General features: G+C 37.7%; 4 protein-coding genes and 1 long non-coding RNA gene across 22 annotated transcripts in view; 3 read left to right on the top strand and 2 right to left on the bottom strand.

Annotated features, from left to right (window-relative positions):
- Positions 1–1,040: 1,040 nt before the first annotated feature.
- On the top strand, positions 1,041–5,636 carry miox (myo-inositol oxygenase). 2 transcript variants are annotated; one of them, XM_079874881.1, is made up of 10 exons: positions 1,041–1,120; positions 1,279–1,350; positions 1,468–1,548; positions 1,941–2,103; positions 2,353–2,420; positions 2,543–2,652; positions 3,253–3,320; positions 4,562–4,611; positions 4,732–4,844; positions 4,991–5,636. In XM_079874881.1, the coding sequence occupies exons 1-10, from the start codon at positions 1,103–1,105 to the stop codon at positions 5,097–5,099; spliced, it is 852 nt and encodes a 283-aa protein (XP_079731007.1). In that variant the 5' UTR covers positions 1,041–1,102; the 3' UTR covers positions 5,100–5,636. The 2 variants fall into 2 exon arrangements, with proteins under 2 accessions (XP_079731007.1, XP_079731006.1); XM_079874880.1 differs by having other exon boundaries at positions 4,562–4,844.
- An 85-nt stretch (positions 5,637–5,721) lies between these two features.
- lmf2a (lipase maturation factor 2a) lies at positions 5,722–15,387 on the bottom strand. The gene is made up of 14 exons (XM_079874879.1): positions 15,156–15,387; positions 14,320–14,573; positions 14,055–14,083; positions 13,595–13,785; positions 11,916–12,094; positions 11,695–11,833; positions 11,193–11,327; positions 11,008–11,113; positions 10,800–10,896; positions 9,140–9,322; positions 8,677–8,845; positions 8,445–8,556; positions 8,173–8,281; positions 5,722–7,049 (listed from the first exon to the last, which is right to left on the bottom strand). The coding sequence occupies exons 1-14, from the start codon at positions 15,247–15,249 to the stop codon at positions 6,627–6,629; spliced, it is 2,220 nt and encodes a 739-aa protein (XP_079731005.1). The 5' UTR covers positions 15,250–15,387; the 3' UTR covers positions 5,722–6,626.
- Positions 15,388–16,630: 1,243 nt separating this feature from the next.
- Positions 16,631–18,338, top strand: LOC307160566 (uncharacterized protein; the record flags this gene model as incomplete). Its single annotated transcript, XM_079874724.1, has 3 exons — positions 16,631–16,817; positions 18,018–18,126; positions 18,251–18,338. Exons 1-3 carry the CDS (start codon positions 16,667–16,669, stop codon positions 18,336–18,338), a joined length of 348 nt encoding a protein of 115 aa, XP_079730850.1. The 5' UTR covers positions 16,631–16,666.
- Positions 18,339–19,746: 1,408 nt separating this feature from the next.
- LOC307160138 lies at positions 19,747–20,745 on the top strand. The gene is made up of 3 exons (XR_013821507.1): positions 19,747–19,797; positions 20,153–20,194; positions 20,670–20,745. It is a non-coding gene; the product is annotated as an uncharacterized lncRNA (long non-coding RNA).
- A 3,919-nt stretch (positions 20,746–24,664) lies between these two features.
- c2cd5 (C2 calcium dependent domain containing 5) overlaps positions 24,665–25,267 on the bottom strand; it is a 48,401-nt gene continuing 47,798 nt past the window's right edge. For all 17 annotated transcript variants that reach the window (XM_079874005.1, XM_079874014.1, XM_079874016.1 and 14 more), the window contains 2 exons: positions 24,903–25,049; positions 24,665–24,810 (listed from right to left, as the gene is read on the bottom strand). In XM_079874005.1, the coding sequence (XP_079730131.1) occupies positions 24,688–24,810; positions 24,903–25,049 (270 nt within the window). In that variant the 3' untranslated portion in view covers positions 24,665–24,687. The remainder of the gene's footprint in view (positions 24,811–24,902; positions 25,050–25,267) is intronic.

Below are 25,267 nucleotides of genomic sequence, written 5' to 3'. Positions count from 1 at the left end.
GATGAGACTAAGATACACTTGTTTGGCTCAGATGGTGTCCAGCATGTGTGGTGACGCCCTGTTAAGGAGTACCAAGAACATTGTGTCGTGCCTACAGTCAAGCATGGTGGTGGTAGCATCATGGTCTGGGGCTGCATGAGTGCTGCTGGTACTGGGGAGCTGAGCTTCATTGAGGGAAATATGGATTCCAACATGTACTGTGACATTCTGAAGCAGAACATGATGCCCTCCCTTCAGAAACTGGGCCGAATGGCATGATAATGACCCCAAACAACTGAACCAAGATGACAACTGGCTTGCTGAGGAAGCTGAAGGTGAAGGTGATGGAGTGGCCAAATATGTCCCCAGACCTGAACCCTACTGAGCACCTGTGGGGCGTCCTCAAGCGGAAGGTGGAGAAGTGCCATGCGTCTAACATCCAGCAGCTCGGTGATGTCATTATGGAGGAGCGGAAGAGGACCCCAGCAACAAACCAGGGAGGCCAGGGAGGATTAAGGCAGTGCTAGATAACAATGGTGCTCACACAAAATATGGACACTTTGGACACAGTTTTGACATGTTCACTTAGGGTGTACTCACTTTTGTTGCCAGCTATTTTGACAGTAATGGCTGTATGTTGAGTTATTTTCAGAGGACAGTAAATATATACTGCTATACAAGCAGCACATTGACTACTCTAAAATATATCTAAGTTTCATTTCTATAGTATTGTCCCTTGAGAAGATATACTAAAATGTTTGCTGAGGGGTGTACTCACTTTTGTGAGATACTGTATAATATAATAAAATGTAAAATATAAATTCTTTAAAATACTATTGAACCAAATGCCCTTAGTCACTGTAATGGTACAGTTTGTCTTTTCTGAATCAGTCTGCTGTATTTGGGCCAAAATACCCCAGTACTGACAGACACACAAACTGACCCAACACAAACACACCACTATAAGCGTTAGAGAGAAAGTGAACTGGAGAAAGTTAAAGTTTTACTAGTTATTCCCACTACAGTTCAGACACCCCATATGTGCATTTATAAATAGAGCACCCAGAGACGCCAAACACACAACATCCTCCTCCATCCTGAACGACACAATCTCAGCTGAACCATGAGGGTGGTGAACCTGGTATGTACCTGAAATTCAGACATTTACTTACATTCATGAGTTGTAGGCATTATACATGAATGACTTTTGCAATACTGAAAACTGTCAATCAAACTGTTGTTTTGAGTTGGTATCTGTCTTTTAAGTCTTAATTCTTACACATAAACTTTTACTTTTAGGGTCCGGATCCTTCTCTGGCATATCGCCCCGAATGTCATGAGAAAGACCAAACAGACTTCAGGAACTTTGAGGTAGGCCTACAGTAAAATTTGGAATTTGGCATATTATTAACTTAATAATACTTAATATAATTCCTCTTAATATGACATACTTATTTCCATTTTGATGTGTGTACATGTCTAATACAGAGTGGAGATCTCTTTGACCGTGTGTTTAATACATACAAGCAGATGCACACGTGCCAAACGCTGGACTTTGTCAAACAAAAGGTTGGTCTTTGTATGTATGTATGTATGTATATGTACGTCAGTTTTTGCTCTGATGCACCATGCATTTTTTAAAGTTATGTTCTGTATTAAAACCAGACACTAAATAGCAGGTAAAAATCTAAATAAATAAAATGCATCTCTAATAAAGTAAGTAAAAGCCCTGTGCTGATTCAACTGATATAAATAAATGCAGACTCACTCAAAACTAAAATCTGTCTCCATTGAACAGTATCTATATTGCAAGCTTTACTCCCATAGTAAAGTTAATTCTAGTTCAACTGGACGTGTTTCTCTGTTGAAGTTAAACTAGAATAAAATTAAGATGCTCTGTGATGACTCAGATAAATGACAGCCTTCACAAACAAACACTGAGCATGACCTCTCACCTTTAGCACCTGGATTGGTCGAATTGCAATCACTTCAGCATGACCATGATGGAAAACATCAATTCCCTGGACGAGCTTGTTGACGAATCCGACCCTGATGTTGACTTCCCGAACTCTTTCCATGCTTTCCAGACCGCCGAAGGAATTCGCAAAGAGCATCCTGATAAAGGTGAGGAGTCAGCAGGGACAAAGGTCACAGGAGTCACTTACATTGTACTTAGATAAGATGGTGTTTTACAAAAGCACATAGCTAAGCTTGTTTTTGATTAATATGTCCATACCTGCTGGGCTTCTTTCAGGACTGAAATCCATATCTAAATGTGAAAGTTCATAGTGGAGATTTTTATTTGGGCGAATGTTAAAATACAACATGGCATCTGAATTTAAAAGCACTTATCTCATATTTACCTGTCTTCAGATTGGTTCCAACTAGTTGGTCTGATCCATGACATTGGAAAAATCATGGCACTGTATGGGGAACCACAGGTGAGAGACAAATGCATCCAAACACAGTCTAAAACCCTACGACGGTCACATGGGCTAAATGATATGATATAAATGTATATAAAAATATAAATGATATCAGAATGCGTTTTTGTGTGTTTCAGTGGGCCGTGGTTGGAGACACATTCCCAGTGGGATGCAAGTTCCAGAATTCAATAGTGTTCAGAAACTCCACATTTGAAGGCAATCCGGATTTGAAGAACCCAACACTCAAGTACAGCAACACACCTTTCAAAACACAAATACACTTATCTTCTAAATATCAAAACGGCTTTTCCTATATATATATATATATATATTTATTTATTATTTATTTTGCATATTTATATTTTATGTGTATTTAGTTTGCTCTATTTAGCTTTCATTTAAGTTTTGGTCAATTTAGTACATTTTTCTCATCTAATATATTTTATTTCAGATTTATTTAATGAATTTAAATGATTTTAAAAAGTGTTAGTTAACAATAACAACATTGTTCCTGCATATACACAAACTATTATAACATACTAAAGGAATAACGGTCGCTTCATGACGTTTCAAACGTGTACGACTTTTGTCTTTTGTCCATGGAGCACAAAAGGAGATGTTTTGAAGAATACCCACACTTCTCAATAAGACTTTTATGGTGCTTTAGTGTTCCTCAAAAGAAAGTCATACAGGTTTGGAAAACCATGAGGGCAAGTAAATGATTTTTCACTTTAACGGTTAGTAAAGTTAACAATGGTATCCTATGTCAACATAGAAATAAAACGTTCATTGCATTCTTTAGCATTCCACCTGATGATGTAGTGTTTGCTTACTTCTCTTAATGCAGCACAGAATTTGGGATCTATAAACCTCAATCTGGGCTTGATAATGTCCTGATGTCTTGGGGACATGATGGTGAGTGATTTGAATGAGATGATTTTGCATCCAATGTCTCATTGCGAAACACCCACCGTTCAAACATTTGAGGTTTGAGTTGTTCTTATGTTTTATTCAGAAAATACACATTAAATTGATCAAAAGTGACAGTAAAGACCAGGGGCGTGGGAAGATGTCGATACCTGCTTGTAAAAGCCAATGAACATATTCTGTATCTGGGGCTAAATCATTTAATATTGAGAAAGCAACGACGTGTCATATTTTTCGGACACTGATTGGAATCAGCTGATTATCACTTCCTTTGATTCGATACATCTCAACTAGTGTAAAATAATGACGTGACTACAAGGTGGCATTATTTAAACTACTTTTTGAAATAACTCACGACCAAACAATAGCTCTCCTTCTACACACTTCTGAAGTCTTCCCTCTCCTCATTAAAACTCCAGGTGAAGGGTTGCCAGGTTTAACAAAAAAAACAGCAAAGCAAGCCCCTTAAAAACACAAAAATAAGACATGACAAAACTGTACCAGGGGAACAGTTGATGAATATGAATGGTATACCAAGTATTACAAATTACCAAGGCACTGACACACCACTGCACGTTAATCCTTTAAATTAATCATTTTATTTCCCTTTATATTTTCAGTTTCACTTTGATTTTAGTTCAAATAAATAAAAATCAAAGTTTAGAATCAAAACTAAAAATTAAAACTATAAATATATCAAATAGAAATTCGATTCAAAAATCAAGAATTGACTTTTAATCCATGACCCCAAGAAGCATTTTGAATCAAATCGCGAGGTTCCAAAAGATTCCCGCCTCCAATTTATAATGTTGTAAAAGATTTCTATTTCAAATAAATGGTGTTCTTTTTAACTTTATATTCATCAAAAAAAGAATCCTGAAGAAAAAAAAAATTTTCAGGATGTTTTTAACATTGATAATACTAAGAAATGTTTCTTGAGCAGCAAATCAGCATATTACATTGATTTCTGAAGGATCATGTGACTGGAGTAATGATGCTGAAAATTCAGCTTTGCATCACAGGAATAAATACAATTTTTTAAATAAATTCAAACAGAAAACAGTTCATATAAAGAAACATAAATTTTCACAATATTACTGTATTTTTGATCAAATAAATGTTGCCTCGGTGAGCATAAGAGACATTTCAATAATATGACCCCAAACTTTTGAACGGTGCTGTATTTGCTGCTGAAGTGCTGAGTGGAAATTCTTCTTGCACTATTCTAGAGTATCTGTACCAGGTAATGAAGTTCAACAAATGCCCCATCCCTGAGGAGGTAACGTCACACAGCTCACCTGAAAAGCAAACAAATCTAACACACACACACACACAATATAATGTGATTTACACTTTTCTAAGATACTTTTGTACATTTAACACTCCCAAATTCCTTCAGGGTCTTTACATGATCCGCTTCCACTCCTTCTACCCCTGGCACTCAAACGGAGACTACATGCACTTATGCAACGAGAAAGACCTCCAGATGCTTCCCTGGGTCAAAGAGTTTAAGTATGTTATCAGTTTCTCAATAAGAGTATCTCATCTGTGATTCCATTTTATCAGTTGTGTGATCCACATATCGAAGATCTGACCTCACGCTGCGAGTTTCTACAAGTAGATCAATAACATGCATCTGTTTGTCTTTCCTCTGACAGCAAGTTTGATTTGTATACCAAGAGCACTGACCTACCGGACGTGGAGAGTCTGAGGCCGTATTATCAGGCTCTCATTGATAAGTATTGCCCTGGTGTACTGCAGTGGTGAATGCGTACCATAATTCTACATAATTCTAGAGACTGAATATCATTCTGACTGAAGGGTGGACTCTTTTGACTTCCGCCAACTAGCAACCACACATGACACCTTGGAAGTTTCTTCAGAAAATGTCAAATAAAATATAAAATAAATCAATTATTATACCTTTGCTTTAGCAACAACATGAAACAAAGTAGTAGTCATTATTAACATCCTATTATCTTATGTATTCATTGTTATTACTATATTAGAATTAATCATGTATTCATATAGATTTAAGATAAAAATGTAAATTGTGTATTTCTTTTGAAATAATGGTACTTGTGCCAGTGTATATTTGTCTAAGTTTATTAAATATATTACAAAGCATTAAAGCCGAGTGTTTTGTGTGTGTGCGCACGCATCTTCAATCATATTAACTATAATCATGTATTCATAAAGATTGAAGATAAAATTTTTTTATTGTGAGGCTGTATTTCTTTGGAAATAACGGCACTTGTGCCAGTGTATATTTTTCTCAGTTTATTAAATATATTACAAAACAGTAAAGCCGAGTGTTTTTTTTTTGTGTGTGTGTGTGTGTGTGTGTGTGTGTGTGTGTGTGTGTGTGTGTGTGTGTGTGTGTGTGTGTGTGTGTGTGTGTGTGTGTGTGTGTGTGTATCTTCAGTCATATTAACCATAAACATGCAATATTTTGACGACATCACAGTGAAAAAAAAAATAAAAAGCAATGTCACGAACACAATACACAAATCTAAGGCCATAACCAGTTACAGTCCAAAAAACAATTTCAGGTCATATAACACCAAAAATACAAGATAACAGTCTAAGGGAAAAAAATATTTAAGCATCTCTATATTATTCATGAAAATAAAATAAGATTGAAATATTTTCTGATACCTAGATTTCTGTGATACTTTTGGTATACCATAAGGCACAGCACATACTGGGCTTCATTCATAATACATGAGCAGAATAAAGGAATGTCTGTGCAAATAGTTCAGAAAAGTGCTGGTTGGCATTTTGATGCATTCAATTCAGTGCAAGAATGCTTTTACAAATTCCGCTCTTCTGTTTAATGAGGCCCAGTATGTGCATTTGAATGTACAGTTTGCTTGTTTTTTTTACAGTTATTTTTAGGTCTCATGGAAGAAGACATTCTGGGTTTTACTTAACATGATATGATGTAGGGTGTAGGCAGTTAGTGCACACTGGGGGAAACAATAACCTACCTTGTTTTGCATTTACCGATCAGAACAACAACAAAAATCCCTCATTTTGCAGTGTGGTCCTCCTATCAGGATTAGTTGAACTAAACGTGCAGGAAAATCCAGGACACTACTGGTCTGGGATACATGAAAGCTTCACTACTCTGTCTACATCTCTCAAAAATGCCTGTGAAAACAGAGAAATATCAATGTTTTGGCACAATGAAGATGTAAATGCTGATGTTTTGGGGTAGATGTCATTACCCTGAGCTGGTATTAAAAAGTCCAGAGTTTCATTTAAAGCCACAGGAGATCATTTGAAAAAACTTCACTTCCTTTTCCTAAGGCTGTCCTCTTCAGTTTCCTCTGCACTCACTTCCTCCTCAATTTCTCCTTCCTGTTCCTGTTCCTCTTCACTTGTTGCATCTTTCTCCTGCTCCTTTCCATCTTCCTCTGCATCATCTTTTGTAACCTCCTCTTTCTCCTCCTCCTCGTGTTTCTTCTCGTTCTTTTCCGCCACACTGAAGCATGTCCGTCCTGCGGCCTGTTTGTCCGTGTGTTGGTTCTGGAGCGATTCGTGTTGGCGATGATGTGCACGTGACCGCAGAGAGTTGAGGAGACACACGGTCGCTGCAGAGCTGAAGAGAGTCCACAGCAGAAGATGAGGTGGCATCTCACGGGCATGTTCACCAACATATCGCAATAACCGCGGCAGCCAAGCATTCGAGTTGCGCCTCAGAGGAGCCTTATCCTGATGGGAAAAATGGGAAGAGGGTCTCGACCAGATCAAGAGATGGTATTTAAAACGGTTAAACCTTCATTAACTCTTTCCCCACCATTGACAAGATTTTCCATCATTTATGACACAGATTTACGCATTTTTCCCCGACAATCCATGTTTTCACTGTTACACGTTAGGGGGTGCTATTATGCATCTTCTGAAATAGTACAGATGCTCCAAATCCAAAAACAAGTGAAAAAGAAGCAGAAACAAGCGATAGAAGATTGCTTACACTCATGTAAGCTAACACAATCAAACATTCAACAGCATATGAATGAAAACTGCCTAACGTTACTGGAAGAAATGTCAACCTAGGAAGAGGTATAGGCCTGTGCAAGCTTTATAGACATGATCTACTCGATCTATGTTTTGATCATCGTCTTTGACAAAAACCACAATTTTATCAGCTTTTTATTTTTTTTTTCAAAATGTTGCTTTTATTATGAAAAGTTTTTTTTTTTTTTGCAGAGGCTCTGTTCTTTCTTTTGATATATTGTATGTTCAGAGATTCATACAACAAAATATATCTACAAAAATAACAGACACGAAGTGTCTCTTGATGTCAACTATAAAAGATGTCTCTAAGCTTTCTATAAGCTCAATGAAAATTAGTACTGCACAATTTAGAAAAATAAAATAAAATGTGATCTTTCTGATAAAAATTGCTGTAAATATGACTGTTCAATATGGCTGTAATAATAACAACTTTACTATTACTATAATTACTATTATTATTTTTCTTAAATACTCAATTTCTTTATTTTACAGTGAAATATTACAACCGTTTCATTTTTTATTTTGTTGGCAACAGGCTGTAGACGTTCCTTCATGTGTGTAAACAAACATAGTACTGCACTTCACTCTGTAACATATATTTATGCATATATTTATTTATTAACAATTTGATAATTAAACTAAGTCATATCGAGTTTTCCGTTTTATTTGGATTAATCGTGCAGCTCTAAAAAAACTTCTTAAAAAAACTACTCTTCAGATAACAGACAGTGAACTTTAGGTCTGTTTGATGTTCCCCTGTGAGGTTATAGTTGAAATCAATGTTCAAAATGTGTCCTGATTCAGACTCGTTTCTTACCTTCAAACCATGTTGAACCAGCATCTGTTCAAGGTAAGAGTCACCAAGGTGCACTATAGGATAGAACTCTTCCACATACACCCGTCTCCACCATCGCTGGGGATATGAACTAAACACAGACAAACACATCTAATAAGACCTTAAAAGTCATAAAGGAAACACATTCAATGAGGCTAACATTGAACATCAACAAAAGGTCAAGCATTGTGTTTTGCAAGATAATAAAAATGAAATTGTGGGAAGAGGCATTGTGGGAATTTGCATGTGCTCACCCGTCTGCTTTCGGCTCGCTGAACCAGTATTTGTAGCGGTGAGCTCTAAGATACACAGGAGGCTGTTTGCTGAACGGATACTGAGACTCATCTGTCTGAATGAGTTTGACCACTGCACAACACACACACAGAACAGTATAGTACAAAACACTGAATTCAGCACTGCGTCTTGCTCAGATTGATGCACTGGATGCCTTTAAATCTCACACATGCACAAACAAAGCATCCTTACCATCGCGTTTGCCCTGCAGGAGTCTGTGGAGGAGGCTGCTGAACCAGGGGCTCTGTGTCTGCGGCCCCAGAGCAGCAAACCACATCTGCCAGTCCAGCCTGGGCTGGTGCGGAGCCACCACAGTGGGCGCTGCGCTCATGTTCCCCGGCTTATACATGAACTCGATCTCCTGCAATAATTAATAATAAAAAAATGTAGATCAACAATTGTTTTGGATTCAGAATCGGATCATGAAGTGCCTAAAGATTCCCACCCCTAAATGGAAAATGTATTTTTGCAAGTTTGAGGCTGCCTGTCCTACAGAACTTCACCTTTAAGATCCGGGTTAGATTCAATGTGTGAACCTACCTACAACTTTTTAATTACAAGCCCATATTTCATTTTTTGTAAAGTCCATCCTTCAAATACAAATCAGTGCTGTAATTCAGACACTATGCACTTCCTGAAATACTCGTAAACTGACCGTCCATGTGTTGCGATCCATGCTGCCCTCAATGACCACCTCTGGACGACCTCCGACACCGGTCATTCTTCGGAACAACCCGTATGAGTTGACCAGCTGGTAACGGTCAGTCATTTCAAACGCTGTCCGGATCCCAGGCCAAAGATTACTGTTGGTATCATACTCAAAGTAGGTGTAGGGAACCTGCACACATACTTGATTATTAGCCTCATTATTTTTACATAACTTAAAGGGACAGTGCACTATATCTGAAGTACACAAGTTCTTATGTGTATTATGAATGTGAGAATGAGATTTTGATAGAAAAGTGCAAAAGGCACTTTTGATTTTTGGTTATAAATTACGTACATTTTATTCAACTCCTTACAAAAGCTATCAGACTCTTTGATAAGACTTGAAATATAGAATACAAGATGTATTCACTACTTTTATGGTCCATTTTGTTGTTAATTTTTGACAGCTGCAGTCTGCATATATATATATATATATAATATATATATATTAGTGTGTGTGTCCCGTAATGGCAAAATGAAAATTCTTTTCAAAAGTCTCTATTAAAAAACCTTCAAATGATGTATGATTTGTTGAAATCGGATCAAAAATGACTGAGCTACACCTGTTTGAAGTCGATAGAGTCAGCAAAGTAAATTGAGAAAAATCAAGATAAAAAAATTCTGAAGGTTCCAAAACAAAATCACCTAGCAACCATACCTTAAAATCCCTGTAATAACAACAAATTTGGCACACATCAAGTCAAAAACAAAATATCTATAGGAAAAATATATTCAACTTTTTTTTTTTTTCATGATACCACAATTGTTTGATTAAGATCCATGAAACAAACAGCCTATATAAAGACCTACTGTACCGCACAAGATGTTTTTCCCCAACAGTTAACCAAACGTTCACATAAGGCTTGCTTGGAAACCAAGACAGATATTTTGAAATATTGTAATTCTGTGCATGAGTGTATATCAGGATCGCACGTTGTCTGAGGTGTCTTTGTGCACACACATTGAATCTGTCAGTCAGCGCGAGTAAGATCGTTCTGTTTACATCAGCATGAGTCTGAAAATCACATTTCATTGGTTCAGACTCATGCCATCGAGAAATCGCTATGAATATTCACAAGGTCGGAATACTGCGCTTTACAACGATACCAAACTTGTGCTCGAGAAGCGAGCAGAGAAAAAGGTACTCCTCTCATAAAACTTACAAATAAAGATACTTTTAGACGTTTAATTGCTATTTGGAGCATTTAGATCTCTAGACGAAGGCTTCATGAACTCATTTTTGCGAAAACCTCAAATTCGACCAAAATTGATATATTTCACTTGCCTGTAGGTCATAAGCAACCCATGCACATTCAGACTCATTTTGCCAGCACGGGTCACATATATAAATCTAAAAAAACATTTTTAGTTAGTTGCCAAGGTAAAATTTCTAATTTTCCTTTAGTCTAAGTGGAAATATTAAAATTACTAAAACCTAACAGTAAATTTAAAAAAAATATTAAAAACTAAATAGACATTTAAAAAACTAATAATAAAACTTAAACTAAACTGGAAACCATAAAACTTGAAAACTAATTTAAAATGTAATAAATACTATCATACTATATTAATGATACTAAAATAACACTGGCAGGAAGTTTACTAACCAGACTGATGGCAAACATTGAGACAGCAGCTGTAGCCATCACTGCCCACTGGATTGTGCTCCAGAGACGCCACAACACACCCCTCACACAAGCACTTCTGGAACATATGCACACCCACAAGCAATCAAAAACATTTGTTCTACCAGAACGCCATCTAATGGACACACTGAGCCAACAAACCATAGGTGAACTATCCCGTAACACTCACTTAAACATGGCAGTGATGATCTCCCACGCGAGAGACAGCACACCAATCCAGATACTGGGCACCGTGACAGTCTTCAGAAAGCCATTGAACTCAAAATAAGTAAAGGCTGAGAAACAGGAACACAAAGAGAGATAAATCACATTGAACGATAACTGACCTCAATGACAAATCGTTGAGAGCTTCACCTGTTTTGGAGGACACGCTTTTCTTTTCCCAGTCCACCTGCAGGTCAAAGTATTGGACTGTCCAGTAGCCAAGCAGGGCGTATACACTGACCTCGAACATTACAGCCATTCCAGAGAATAGAGTCTGTAACGATGCTGAAAAAACAAAAAAACATGGACGTCTGGACCTGGTTTTAACATCTTGTCCTAACAAGATACAACATACAATTCCATCTTAATGTAATATTTACATCCTCACTGAAAACAGTTTCCACAAATATATATAATGTATATTAAATAAGAGCAGCAAATCAGCATATTATAATGAATTCTGAAGAATCATGTGACACTGAAGACTGGAGTAATAATGCTGAAACAAAATAAATGACATTTAAAATGTATTCAAACAGCAGTTAATGTAATAATTCACACTATTACTGTTTTTACTGTATTTTTGATCAAATAAATGCAGCTTTGGTGAGCATAAGAGCTCAATGTTAGTGTAATGCAAGTTTGTCCATACTCCTTTCTGTCTTCAGCGTGGGTCTGCAGAGCCAGAAGTTTACATGTTGGTCATCCAGCAGCGACAGGCACAGGGTGATAGTGAGAATATTAAAGAAGTTATAATTCCCAGACAGGATGATTAACACCTGAAGCAGGACCTGTAACACAAAGTCGTCACAATAATGCACAAACTCGTAGCAGCTTCTCCATTTCTGATCACACACATGCATACACACTCACCTGCATGTAGAAGGCGGCGAGTCTGTGTCTTCGTATGGGGCTGAAGAACAGGAAAGGAACTGCCATCTCGATAACAAAGGTACCCACCACACTGAGTTTCTGGAACCACACTGGCAGCTGATGAGCAAACCAGGCCAGCTGGGTCGGTATACACTGGGTCTCATAGTGATAGGTCAAAGCTGATGAGAGAACAACAGAACACGTGCCTCCATTACTCAAGCCCCTAAACCTTACTCCCATCTGGGTCACGCCACCAACGTACCCCTCCGGTCCTACCCGCCCCGCTCTGTGCGGGCCTCAAACCCAGGTCACCGGCATGGGAGGCAGGCACGCTAACAAGGATGCTAAAGACAGTCTCTAGCGCCAGTCGCTAGCACGTCTTAGGATCAGGGGAGTGAGGTTTACCTGCACAGCTCTCACTAGCTGTGAAACTCTGTGACATTAATATTTTGAATCTGTTTTTGAATCTTTTTATATTGTCCATTTAAACATTTTTTTAAATAATTGTTGCGTTTTTGTAATGTAATTCAAGTAATGCAAAGACTGTTTTTCCACAACTTGGCACTTCAAAACGTCTTGTAATCTTCAGAGGCATCTCTTAACTTTTTGTTGCAGGAGTAATCCTGTGTTTGTGTCTGTCTCGTATTTACTACTACATGACATGCGCAAATCAGTGGGCGGGGCTAAAGAGGCAAAGATGTAGAAGTAGGCGTTGATCTCAAGCGGCAACATTCTAATCTGAAAAATGAAGCCTACCCGGAAGTGCGAAAAACTGCAATACATCGAAAATCCACTAGGGGAAGGTCCCAAAAGGGAGCAAATGTCCATAGACCCCCATGTTAAAATGTCCGTTTTCACAGCATAAATTCATGTTTTTACAGGTTGGTCCCATGGACTTTTATTGTATTTTTCGATAGGTTCCGAGTGCCTGACAACTGTGAGGGGGTGAATTTTTTTCTAACTCGTTAGTTTAGATCGTATTTAGATATAAAATGTATGACAAATAAGGGCGTGGTTAACTTTGATTGACAGCTTGATAACGAGCATAGGCTGCGCTGAGTGAAATTCCTGAAATTTGACGTCTCGGCCATGATCTGACACAACACATCATACCACCTCTGTATTCTTTCTGATCATTAGGATTTCCCAAGGTTTTCCAAGATGGCGCCGCCGATACCCCCCATAAACGGCCTCAAAACCGTTCTTCAGAAAGTCTATGGGTGACGTCACAGACGCTTTGTCCATATTTTTTACAGTCTATGGTTGATCTTCTGCAGAGGCGGTCTTTTGTCACACTGTTATATCATAATGTAACAAAATCTAAAATGAGTATTTTAGGGTAGCTTGGTTTAAATAAAAGTTGTTTTTGGACTAACGAGGAAGTTTTGAGTTCTAAAACTAACATGATTTTTTTTAATAGTACAATGACCTCTTAAATCAAAAGATCAAGGAAAATTTGATTTCTCAATTCATGAGCCCTTTAATTCTTAACAGTTCAATAAAATAATGAGTTAGAACAAACCATAGCTTTTGCTTCTAATTCATTGGTCAACTTGAGAGCACTGCATTGTGGGACACTGTATCTCATGTGGTGCACCATTCTGATTATATTATGAAACTTCCAGTAGCAACACAAAAACATGAAGGCACAAATACAGATATATTCTACAGTTCCTCACCTGTCAGGCCCCACCAAGTGGGGCAGCGGCTGGTCAGTTTGACGACACCTGACGCAAACATCAGCCGAAACAACAGCCAGCGCACCAGCCAGAAAGTCACATTATCATGGAGGCACACCTTTGAAGACCAGGGCATTTTCATGGGAGCGACGAGAATGGCCAAGAAGCCTGTCTCCAACAAGAGGTTATCCCTGGGAACAAGATAGAGAAAAGGAGAGAGACAAGTTTGACACGTATCCAAATTCTGATGTGCTGCTGAGGTCATTTCACATGCATTTCAAAGCAGATCAACATGTGTGACTACAATAAATAATACACTCAAGGTCAAGATTTCAAGGCTGTACAGAGTTAAACAAAGCCAAAGACTGTTACATAACAGATACAATTTAAGGAACAAGAACTTTTGTGAATCAATATAACATCAAGTGCAACAAACACTGACAAAAAGTCTCATACTCACCACTGAAAGTATAAGAATACCTGGCCCACCTAAAAACAACAAGCACATTTCAGTACTTTATACTTTACCTTCTAAAATGAATTATTTTTACCCTTAATAAGTAGTATTCGTAACTGATATGGGAGATTTGCTGTTGTTAAATTGTATTATATTTATATAATAGCATTATATCAGCCATAGGTCACCCTGTTCTCTATACATCACCCATTGAAAAACCCATATTGGTCAGTCAGGATTAGAATCTGATTGTGAAATAAGTTTGAACCTGGTAGAGAGACAGATAGAGTATCCAGAGCACCAGGAAAACTCTGCAATCTCTGAGCGGCGGTAAAGCCAGAGTCATTAAACTGAGCAGAGCTCCGGTCAGACTGAACAGCTCCATGCACTGCTGCGTGTCCAAACTCAGACGAGGACCAAACCACAGCAGGGTGGGAGAATCCTTCAGCTGCTCCATAAGACTCTTACCAGACACTCGCAGATGCCACCGTGCTGGCAGCAATCCCTCATTTCCATACAGACCTAAAGAAAGAGGGCGTTCACATGGTCATAATTGCTGCAGAATCTGAAGTTTACTTTTAGTTTAGTTGGTTTTTATTGTTTGTTTTTTCAGAATCCTAATTTTCAGGTTTAAATCAGATTGTGAATCTCAGATTTTCAATGTGGTCTAAACAAAATTGGACCCCATTGGGTACTGAATTATCACCATATTCCAATCATTCCAATACCATGTGCATGTCCAAAAACAATACTATTATACTTTTAGTTAAATAGACAAAAACAATTTTGTGCAATGCATTTCCTTTTGAGTGAAAATATGGCTGTAATATTCAGACTTCAGGACAGGCATCAACATGCTTATCTGTGATGTTTCCTGCACAAACAGTTCAACCAGACCCATGATGGGCCCTTTAAAATATTTTCATCTCTACTGTGCAAAAGCATTGGAATAAACAACCTGGAGATTTGATCAAACTATTACCTAATGTAATAGATTAGTATGTTTATTAAAAATGCATGCCTAAAAGACTTTTATTGCATGCGTCACAGATAAACTCTTAGTTTAATGCATGCAAGTTGAACTAAAAATCTTCCCAAACTCACCTGGAATCTGCACGTAAAGAGACGCAAATGCAAACAAATAAATAGCAGAAATGCACCACAGGAACATGTGCCTCGGCAGTCTTATATCTCCCATTTTTTGTATAACAAACTTCTAAAGGAAACAGTTGGGGTAACGTTAGGAATCTCCTCAAGATGGAGATCAGGAAGGTTTGAATGCAGAGGACTGACTGAGCGACACGTCTGACACTGCACAGGAAAACAGAAGCGCGCTGGCTGTTTTGCCAACGAATCCTACTATGGCGAAGATTTGGCTTATGAATATTAAGTACGTCACGCTCGGGGAAGTCCAATTGATTGGCTGACAGGTATAAGATAGTAAGTTGACGTTACAGGACTGGCGAATTAAAGGGATAGTTCCCCCAAAAATAAAAATTCTGTCATTCATTATTTACTCACCCTGATGTCGTTCCAAACCTATTTTTTTACAGTCTATGTTCCAAACCCGTAAAACTTCAGCACCTGCCCCTTTGCCCCTTGGTGCCCAAAGTGCCCTTTTGTCAAAGCAAAATTTCCTCAAATTTTTTTTGGTAATTAAAGGCCCTTTTGTGAATGCCTGCCCATGCCCAATCTAAATATTAGTAAAATGTATTCATAATAATTTAGCCGTAAATAAAATGCCCCACATGATGACCTTTCACCTGACGACGACGACCTCATTCGACCGGGACGATTCCTGACGCCGCACGCGCATTTTTTAATTACCAGAAAAGATATCTTCAACACCGCGGCAGCTGGTAAGTGGTGTTTCATTCTCTGCGAAGTGATTTTGATGTTTATTTACTTATTATTATTATTTTACAAGAACGATGTGAAGAGAGCATGCAGATGTTGTTTATATTGCTGTGTGTAGCCTGTAGAAGTAACGTTAGCTTGCTGTTTTAGGGAGAAAAGTTTCACAGGCGTCGAGGGGTCTGGTCTTTTTTTATGGAAGTAAAATAATGTCAAATGTTTTTGAAATAAAAAGCCTGTTGAATTGCACTACTTGAAAAAAAATAGGCATTGCATTAACAATGCTTGCATTTTAATGCATTGTATTTTTAGGGCTTGCATTTTTATGGGCTGAAATTCAACATGGTTGTATATTTAAGCTGTGAATATTTCAATTAAAAACATTTCAAACACATTTTCATTATTAAAAATTCAATAATCCATTTTACTTCCATAGATGGAGTTTTAAAAAAAAAAGTTAAATAAATGCAAGGGTATTTATTGTGTGAAATTGAAAAGTGAAAAAAACAAGTCTAGCTTTGTTGTAGATGAGAAAATATATTTTATGTACTATAACATTTTAGTATAAGTGCATTTTTAATTCTTTCAAATCTTTTTGAAGAACTGATATTCTGTTAATTTTGCTAAGTCTTTATTGTATTGTGAAGTCTTTGATGTATTTACACAAAGAAATACTTTACTGTAAGTTGGAACGAAAGTATTCAAACGTTCATATGTATTTGATATGTATTTACAGAAATGATTAAATTGATGCCATCTTGATGAAGTTGGACTATGAGTTCTTCAATGCTGGTGACGACATCATTCATCAGAGTGCTCAATCTGACAGTATGTTCTTCATTGACTGTGGACGGGTGCTTGTGAAGAACGAGGCTTTCAAAATCGAGCTGTGTGATGGAGATCACTTTGGAGGTGATGTATGAGAAACTTACTGTTGTGTGATTCGGTTGAGAAGTAGTCTCGTGTAGAGTAACGGTCTGGTCCACATTGCAGTGCTAGTCAAGTCAAATTTAGCGCTTTTCAAATACACATTGTTTCAAAGCAGCTTTACAGAAAATCATGTTAATGTTTTTAATATCTATAATATCTTTAATAGGTCCAGTCGTAATTCCACAAACAGAACACACATGAGGCGCCACATCTGCATGAATATTCATGTGTCTTTTCAGGTGTGCTTCCAAAATAAATGTCTTGTCACACTGATCACAGCTGAATGATCTTTTTCCTGAGTGAAACAGCAGATGATTTTTGAGACTAGTTGCCTGTGTGAAGGTCTTTCCACACTGATGGCATGTGAAGGGTTTCTCTCCAGTTTGGATTCTCGTGAGTCTCTTTAGCTGTAAAGCTCTTTCCACACTGAGAGCAGGTGCAAGAACATTTCTCTCCTCTTCTTTAAATGTTTTGTTGAGGTTTCTGAAACTGATGGCGTTTCTCCTCCACTTCACTTTGTTCCATCAGACCTAAAACTAACATATTAAATTAGACAATTCAAGATTGAAATAAAAGTAATCCATAGTCTAATATGTCAGTTTTCATCTTAATGTTCCTCATCAGTCATTAAAGAGAATGAAGAAAAACACCAACCTGTTTGTTCCTCTGTATCTTCATCTCTCGTTCTGCGGGGTTCTTCCTCAAACTCCATCTCAATAGTTTCTCCTGGAGTAATTCCTCCTGCTTGTTAGGAAAAGTTTGTTCACCTGTGGGAGGAGTCAGACATGAATATTCAACAGTATTGAAAGATAAATCTTATCAGCCTGATTTTTCTGTCTCTGTGTCTCCCTCTTTTATTTCGTTCTGGTCTGTAAGGCTGCAGGTGTTAGATATATATGTAACCTCTCCACCCGAGTCCTACTCGCCTCGCTTTGTGCGGGCCTCGAACCCGGGTCACCGGCGTGAGAATCAGGTGTTCTAACAAGGAGGCTAAAGACTGGTTTATGCTGCCTTTGTCTACAGGCATGGTCTGCTGACCTCCTTGTCATCACTCACTTCCTAACAAACTTAGTTGGGTTCCACAACTCTAGTGGTGGACCCACTAACTTTACGAACATCATCTACTGTGTGTTTAATTTCAGAAGACCCTCTGTAATTGCCATGTTTGGGTTTTCCTTGTAGTCTCTGAAACCTTGTTTGACACTACAGTAGTTCATTGCCAGACTATCACACAGCTGCCTCAATTCTTGTTCTCCATACAGCAGTGGCACTGGAGAGGGCCAGGTGTCAGGTAACAGCACATTTATTTGATCAAAAATCTCCAGCTCATGCTCTGGGACAATCCTGGACTGCATGCTACAACTGAGTGCATGAACAAACTTTTTGTGATTTGATTTTTATTTGTCTCCCACCAGTTTTCAATGGAACCCCCTTAAAAACACAATCCTGAACAGCCTGACAGGCAATCTGGTAATGAAGGCCTGGTGTCTCCATCATTGCTAAGAAAACATCAGCCTGCCATTTAACTTTTTTTTAACCGTTCAGAGAGATGAATTTCTCTGTTTTGTAATGCCTCAGACAAGTCTTTAAGCTCGAGAGAGTGACCAAGATGGCGCTCTGACTATACATGCTCCGCAAATTCAAACTAATAATTTGATTTGTAGTGCGGTAAGAAAGACTGTCTATCTATCTTTTGTAGAGTTAGGGTACTCGAACTTGGACTCGAGTCCAATTTTGAATGAACTCGGACTTGTCACGCCCTCGGGTGAATTTGTACTCTGACTTGACACGGACTTGGACATTTTGGACTCGGAAAATATACCGAGTACAGTCGAGTCTGCGTCATGTGTGTAACAATAAAACCATCATAAAATTGGGATGAGAAATTAATTAATGTCTCCCCGCCTGTCATTTTACTGCACAACACCGGCAGGCAGCAGTAGCATCATCTTATGCTTGCAGACAAAACACACACATCACTCACTGGACATCAATGTGTGGCTAGGACGATGTCTTCAAAGTAAGCAATAATTTGTTTTGCTTACGAAAAACATTTTAGTAAGGAAATTAACATATCACCACAGAAATGCAGGGACTGTAAATATAGTCCTTTTAAATTTAAAATGATTTGCTTTTAATGTAATGTAATTATTTTCAATCAATGACTTAATGTGATCTGAATTGCAATAACTAGTTAAATAACTTAAACAAAACTTTGAAAAAAAAAATGTTTTAGGCACATTAGACAAATGCCTTTGTTTTACATTTACCTTCTGTTTTTGAATTAGCAAGAATTGCTAAAATTTTCTTTTTTTGTCCCAGAATAAGAGAGTACCAAAGACAGCAGCAACCAACAGACGATGCACAGCCCAGCATTGCAGGATTTCCAAGACCAGAATTGACCAAACAAGCAGTGCAACTTTATGATGCAAGTTCTCCAAGACAACAAGAAATTCATAATGCCCCCATTAAGGATCTGCTCATTGGCTGCACTTTACCTCTGTCAATTGTTGAAAATCAGCATTTCTTGAAAGTAATGGACAACAAATACACTCCCATTGCAAGAAAAAAAAAATCACTGAAAAACACATTCCTTTGTTGGTTGATCAGGTGAAGGATTCAATTAAGAGGAAGCTCCAGACCCAATCATCTGTGTCCATAACTGCTGACATATGGTCTGATCGAACCATGCGGTCCTTCTTCGGTGTTACAGCTCATGGATTAAACCAAGATGGAAATCAGCTGGAGTCCTTTCTTTTAGACTGTAGGAGGTTTTGTGGTAGACACAGTGGAGACAACATAGCCATGGCATTTGATGAGATCATTGATGAATATAACATAGCAAGTAAAGTCAGGTACATTATCACTGATAATGCAGCCAATATGAAGTGTGCATTCAAAGCCAAGCTACCACAGGAAGAGCAGCACAGTGATGCAGAAGAGGAAAACTTAGATGATGAGAGTCTTTGGGAGGATGTGACCTGGGAAGACGAGACTATCATGGTGAGAACAAGACAAAGGCTGTCATGTTTTGCACATTCTCTGTAATTAGTTGTACATGATGGAATGAAAGAAGCCAAGGCATTTTCTTCAGCACTTGCCAAAATGTCAAAATTAACCTCATTACTTTACATTACTTCACACAAGTACTACATTTAAAGAGCGATTTGAGGCTACATCCACACGCTGGAACAGTACATTCAAGCAGCTACAGGCCCTTACAGCACTTGACCATAGGGATCTCGCACAAATTTGCAGTTCAGACTTTCAACATGTTCTTTTTTCAGTTCGTGAATGGAATCAACTGAAGGATTTAGGTTCTGTCTCTCTTTGCTTGGAAGCAACAGACCTTACAGAGGGTGAGAAAATGGTCACTATTAGTATGGTGGTCCCCACTGTACTTGATTTAAACACTCATCTGCTCCAAATATCAGAGTCAAGAAGTCATTGCCAGCCACAGCCCTTCGGCAATCGCTTTTAAAGAGATTCTCTGGGATCTTTGTGAGAAGCAAAATGGTTGAGCAAAATGGGAAAGAGGACCAGTTCAACCATAATGTCTATTTCTTGGCTACAATGCTTGATCCTCAGTTTGGCCTGAAGTGGGTTGATCTAGATGTAACCAACAATGAGAGTCCAGATTCGGTGAAGAAATCCAGAGAGGATCTGAAAAGAACACTCATTTTATTCTGAAGCAAACTTCTTATTTGTCTACCATATACTGTATACTCCAGAGCATAAAAACATGCAGTAGGCATACAATAATGGTCCTTAGGTCCCTAAAACCAAATAATGCATTTTAACGTGTGTTATTTGTGCATGTTTCATATTTTTCAGATACTTTGACTGCAGAAGTTGAGGCCACAGATTCTCCTGGCAAATGCCCATGACTTCTAGCTCGCTATCGAGCCCACAAGCACCTGAGCCACTCAGCTAAGGATACATGCATTTCAGCTCAGATACACAAGTACTTTGATGCCATTCAAGACACAGACACAAATACAGCACTTGAATTGTGGTCGACAAACAGGGAGAGATTCCCACAATTCTACTCTCTGGTTGTAAAAGTGCTGTCTATACCAGCATCCTCTGCACCAGTAGAGCGTGTCTTTAGCAAAGGTGGCCTCATCGTGAGACCACATCGTGCACGCTTAACTCATAAATTAGTCACAGCGCTTGTATTTCTGAAAAGCAATATGGCCCTGGTTTAGTGCTTGACTGTGCACTATAGTACATTTCATGTTCAGTGTTCATTACAACTCATGTTACAAGACCAGAGAGCTGTGTTCAGAAAGGAGTTTGTTGTTGATTAAGCACAGTAATAAAGCTTTAAGTTTATTGTTATGACTAGCTGAAAGATTTAAACTCTAGTCTGAGTATTTCCTCAGCCTATTTAAATGTGGGGGAGAGGCATTAAATAACTGAAATGTCAGCTTTAACTGGAGGACAATATAGTGTGATACAATAATAAAACAGGTTCATTTGTATTTTCATGCACTTGTAATATAATAAAAGTTCTACATATACCTCTATATCCCTTCTTTTCTATTACATTTTTATATTGCCATTGGTTTAATGGGTTGAAAGGTTAAAATATTAATAGAATGTAAAAATGTCCTTTAAGAACTCGGACTTGAGTCCAACTCGGCCCCTTTTGGACTCGGACTTGATGTTTAAGGACTTGGTCTTGACTCGTACTCGACAAAGGTGGGCTCGGACCCAAATGTTGTATAAAGATATTGATAGCTGTATAATTTTAAATTCACGAACATCACCAAGGTTTCCTATTCTTCGCGGAATACGACAGGGTTGCCCTTTAAGCCCATTTTTATTTTTATTGGTTGTCGAAACATTATCCATTGATTTTTTTTTTTGATTTTTTTTTTTTGATGAAATGTAAGTACTCCACTGGTAAATTACCCATTAAATTGGCTAGATTTCATCAACAAGCTCTGTTAGCCTGGAAATTGGTTTACAACCACAACTTTTCCCCCCATAAAACCATCTTATGGAATAATTCAGATATTAACCCTTAAACAGGCAAGAGTAGAAAAAAAGCAACAAATAATTTCATGTCATTTTTATATCATCTGAAGTAAATCATATCCAAAAGAATTTTTGAAAAATGTTATGTATTTTGGATTTTATGAGTTGTGACTCCCAGATCACATTGCCTGTTTAGGGTATAAAAAAAGGACCAAATCTATAACTGTAACTGCCATTGCATGTTTAAAACAATTATATCCTATACTTCAACTCATATAAGGTTGAAATATATCATTGGAAAGCTTACAAACTCAAGATTCAGCCTGTGAAAACCGTTTTGAAATCGGACCTTGCGTTACCATAAAAATGGTAAAACATTTTTGGTAAAAAGGTTAAAAAAAATTGGATTTAGGTCAGGCTGACTAATTGATCACAGATAACTTGAAGCAAATCATGTGACCAGCATACTCAAGACAGACAGGCTGTATCAGTTTAACCTGTAAATTTTATAGTTTGTAAAAAATTATACCTTTACCTTAGAATACAAAGATTGTTACAAAAATGAATACAAAGTTAATCCCTTTTTTATACCCAAAAGTGGCAATGTGACTCAGGTGTAACATATTTTAAAACGTGCTAGGCTAAATAACAACATGAACAACATTTTTATACATTTTCTTTTTCAGCACCTTAAGACAATGTTCATAATTAATGTTAGCACTAGCAGTGTTAGTATTATTTTTTCAAAAGAAAAGTAAGTTTAATATATATTTACTTATCTCAAAATCTGAATGTCCTGCACCACTGGCAGCCATGTTGGATTTAGGTCAGGCTCACTAATTAATCACAAAAAATCTTAAACAAATCATGTGACCAGCATACTCAAGACAGACCAGGCTGTGATAAATTATAAAAGGATTTCCCCAAAAAAGACAACAAAAGCTATGTTACACCCAGATCACATTGCCAGTTTTAGGGTTAAAATTAGAAATGGATCAATCTTTCTTGATAAATGGTTTAATAAAAACATATTGTTTTATTGCTGATCTATTCAACTCTAATGGTGATCTGATATCTTATGAGAGTTTTATGAATATATACCAATATCCTGTCCCGTTTAAAGAATTTAACTCTGTTATTTGGGCTATTCCAGGGGGCGGGGGAGCAATCGAACTCGGGTTCGGAACAGGCAATTGAACCAAGTGTGAAAGCACTTTGTTTATGTGAACAGTAGATCTAGATGTGGTACGTCCATTTTATAGCCTACTTATATAACGTTAGGCCTATACAAAAAAATAATTTACCTCAGTAAAACTCTCAGTCCAGCGATGACCTCTCATGCAAAGGGGAGTCCGGCTTTGCACGCGTTTTTTTAGCGGGCTTTGCACTTGGTGTGACATAGTAACGTTTATTTATTATTATTATTATTATATTATAAGCAAAGTCCTGTGGATTTTTTCTTTCAACATGGTGAAGATAATTGCTCCTAGCCTACCCCATATAAGTTCATCGTGCTATTCCATGATATAATTATATATGTAAGGGATAATGTAGAGCGAGGCGGTTGTTATAGCGAATACAACCCCGACAGGCTGATCAGGAGTCAGGACCCCGACGCGAAGCGAGGGATCTTGAATCCGCCTGAAGGGGTTGTATTCAACCGCCTCGCTCTACATTCGCCCTTGCTCCCGCTTATTACATAGCTACCTACCAAATAAATCAATAATTTGACTCAAGAGTTTATTGATTTAAAAACGATTGTATTGCTTCCGCTAAAGAAAATAGTCCATTCCGTCTCTACGGTTAGAATCCTGCGTGTCCATGGCAATGCTCTGCTTTGCATGGCAGCGGTCTGTTATCAAGAAATAACAGACCGCATTCTACATTAGAATTCAACCAAGCCATGTAACACACACACACGTATATATAAAATGATCAATTCTTCAAATGAACAAAATCAAGTAATTTTCAGAACTACAGTCTGACATCTGATTCATGAAACAACAGGGAAGAACTTAACAAGGAAGAACACACCAGAGCCATAATAGTTTTATTCAATTATATCTTATAATGTACAATTTAGATTTGTCCTCAGGCAAACACATATACAAAATAATAGCAATAAAAGTCAGTCGACACAGGAACAGAGCAGCCCACCTCATATCCAGACCAGTCATCTGTACATTCAAGTGTCAGTCCACGGTGAGCACGCCTCTGCCCTGAAATATCTCTTTCTCTTTATGATTAACTGGCATTGCACATGCAAGATAACTGGACCGGCCTCACAGAAGTCCGATCCAAACATTTGGATTAAAAATCATACATTGTGGCACATGAAAGCAAACAAACGTTTCCAGCATTTGACATGATTGTAAAGAGATCAGTAGGACATGACAGGAAGTGCCTAATTTGAAACCAGTATTTAAAATCCTGAACTGCATGTCGGTGTGAGTGCATCAGTAGTTCATTCCTTTATTTAAATATAAAACATGGCCATTTAGAGTGATTGACACGTTTACACACTCTTTGAGAACACAAAACGCATTTCATAGACCTTCTTAATTTTGTAGCTGCCTTTGCCACATGGACAAAATGGAATGTGACACATAGAAACATGGCAGACGACCTTTCTGAAAGGCTTCCGATGGAGGGATTTAAAAAAAATAATTCTGAAATAAAAGAAAATATTGGCCATTTACAGGGGCTAAAATATAACACAAGGGAGAACTAACCAATCAGGTCATGTTATGCGTGTCTAGATTTGAACTTCTTGGAGATTTGGTTGGTAGTTATAGCGTGACATCGCTTCAAATGGCATGGTTCACATTAAGACTCATTTACTTGAGTTTGTTGGTGTGTGTATGTTGGTTCACGTTCCTTCACCGTTGGAAGTCTGTGTGGTGGCTGACTGTGGCTGTACCGAAGCCGCCTCGACTTCAGATTCTCGAACAAAGATGACGGCATCCCCACTGACGTTGATTAGGCACTGCGCCTGTAAAGTATGTGCAACACCAGCATAAATTAACAAACATGATTGGTTGTGTGTATGGACGAGTCTGTGTGTGTGCCTGTGTATGTATTAACCTGGTTCTTGTTAGGGTTCTCCATAAACACACACTCCTTCATGCTGTAGGAGACGACAGCATTCCCTCCAAGAGCAGCGACGTGGGCGCGAACCATCGCAAACACTTCAGCTATGAACGTATGCAGAAACCCGCTCACACCTCCCTCCTAAAACACAATAATAATACTAAGACAATATACAACAATAAATTATAGATTTATTTATAAAAATAATAATTGATTACTATTAATGTTAATATTTGTAACATTTAATTCATTTTAATTAACTTTAATAATTTTTATATTATACAAAATATTTAATATTATTATATTATATTACTTATTATTTTAATAATAAATAATTTTATAATATTAATACTATGAAA

Source organism: Squalius cephalus, assembly GCF_949319135.1.
Source record: "Squalius cephalus genome assembly, chromosome: 6".
Taxonomy (NCBI): Eukaryota; Metazoa; Chordata; class Actinopteri; order Cypriniformes; family Leuciscidae; genus Squalius; species Squalius cephalus.
The sequence above is the reverse complement of the archived record's forward strand: the minus strand, read 5'-3'. Positions and strand labels throughout refer to the sequence as shown.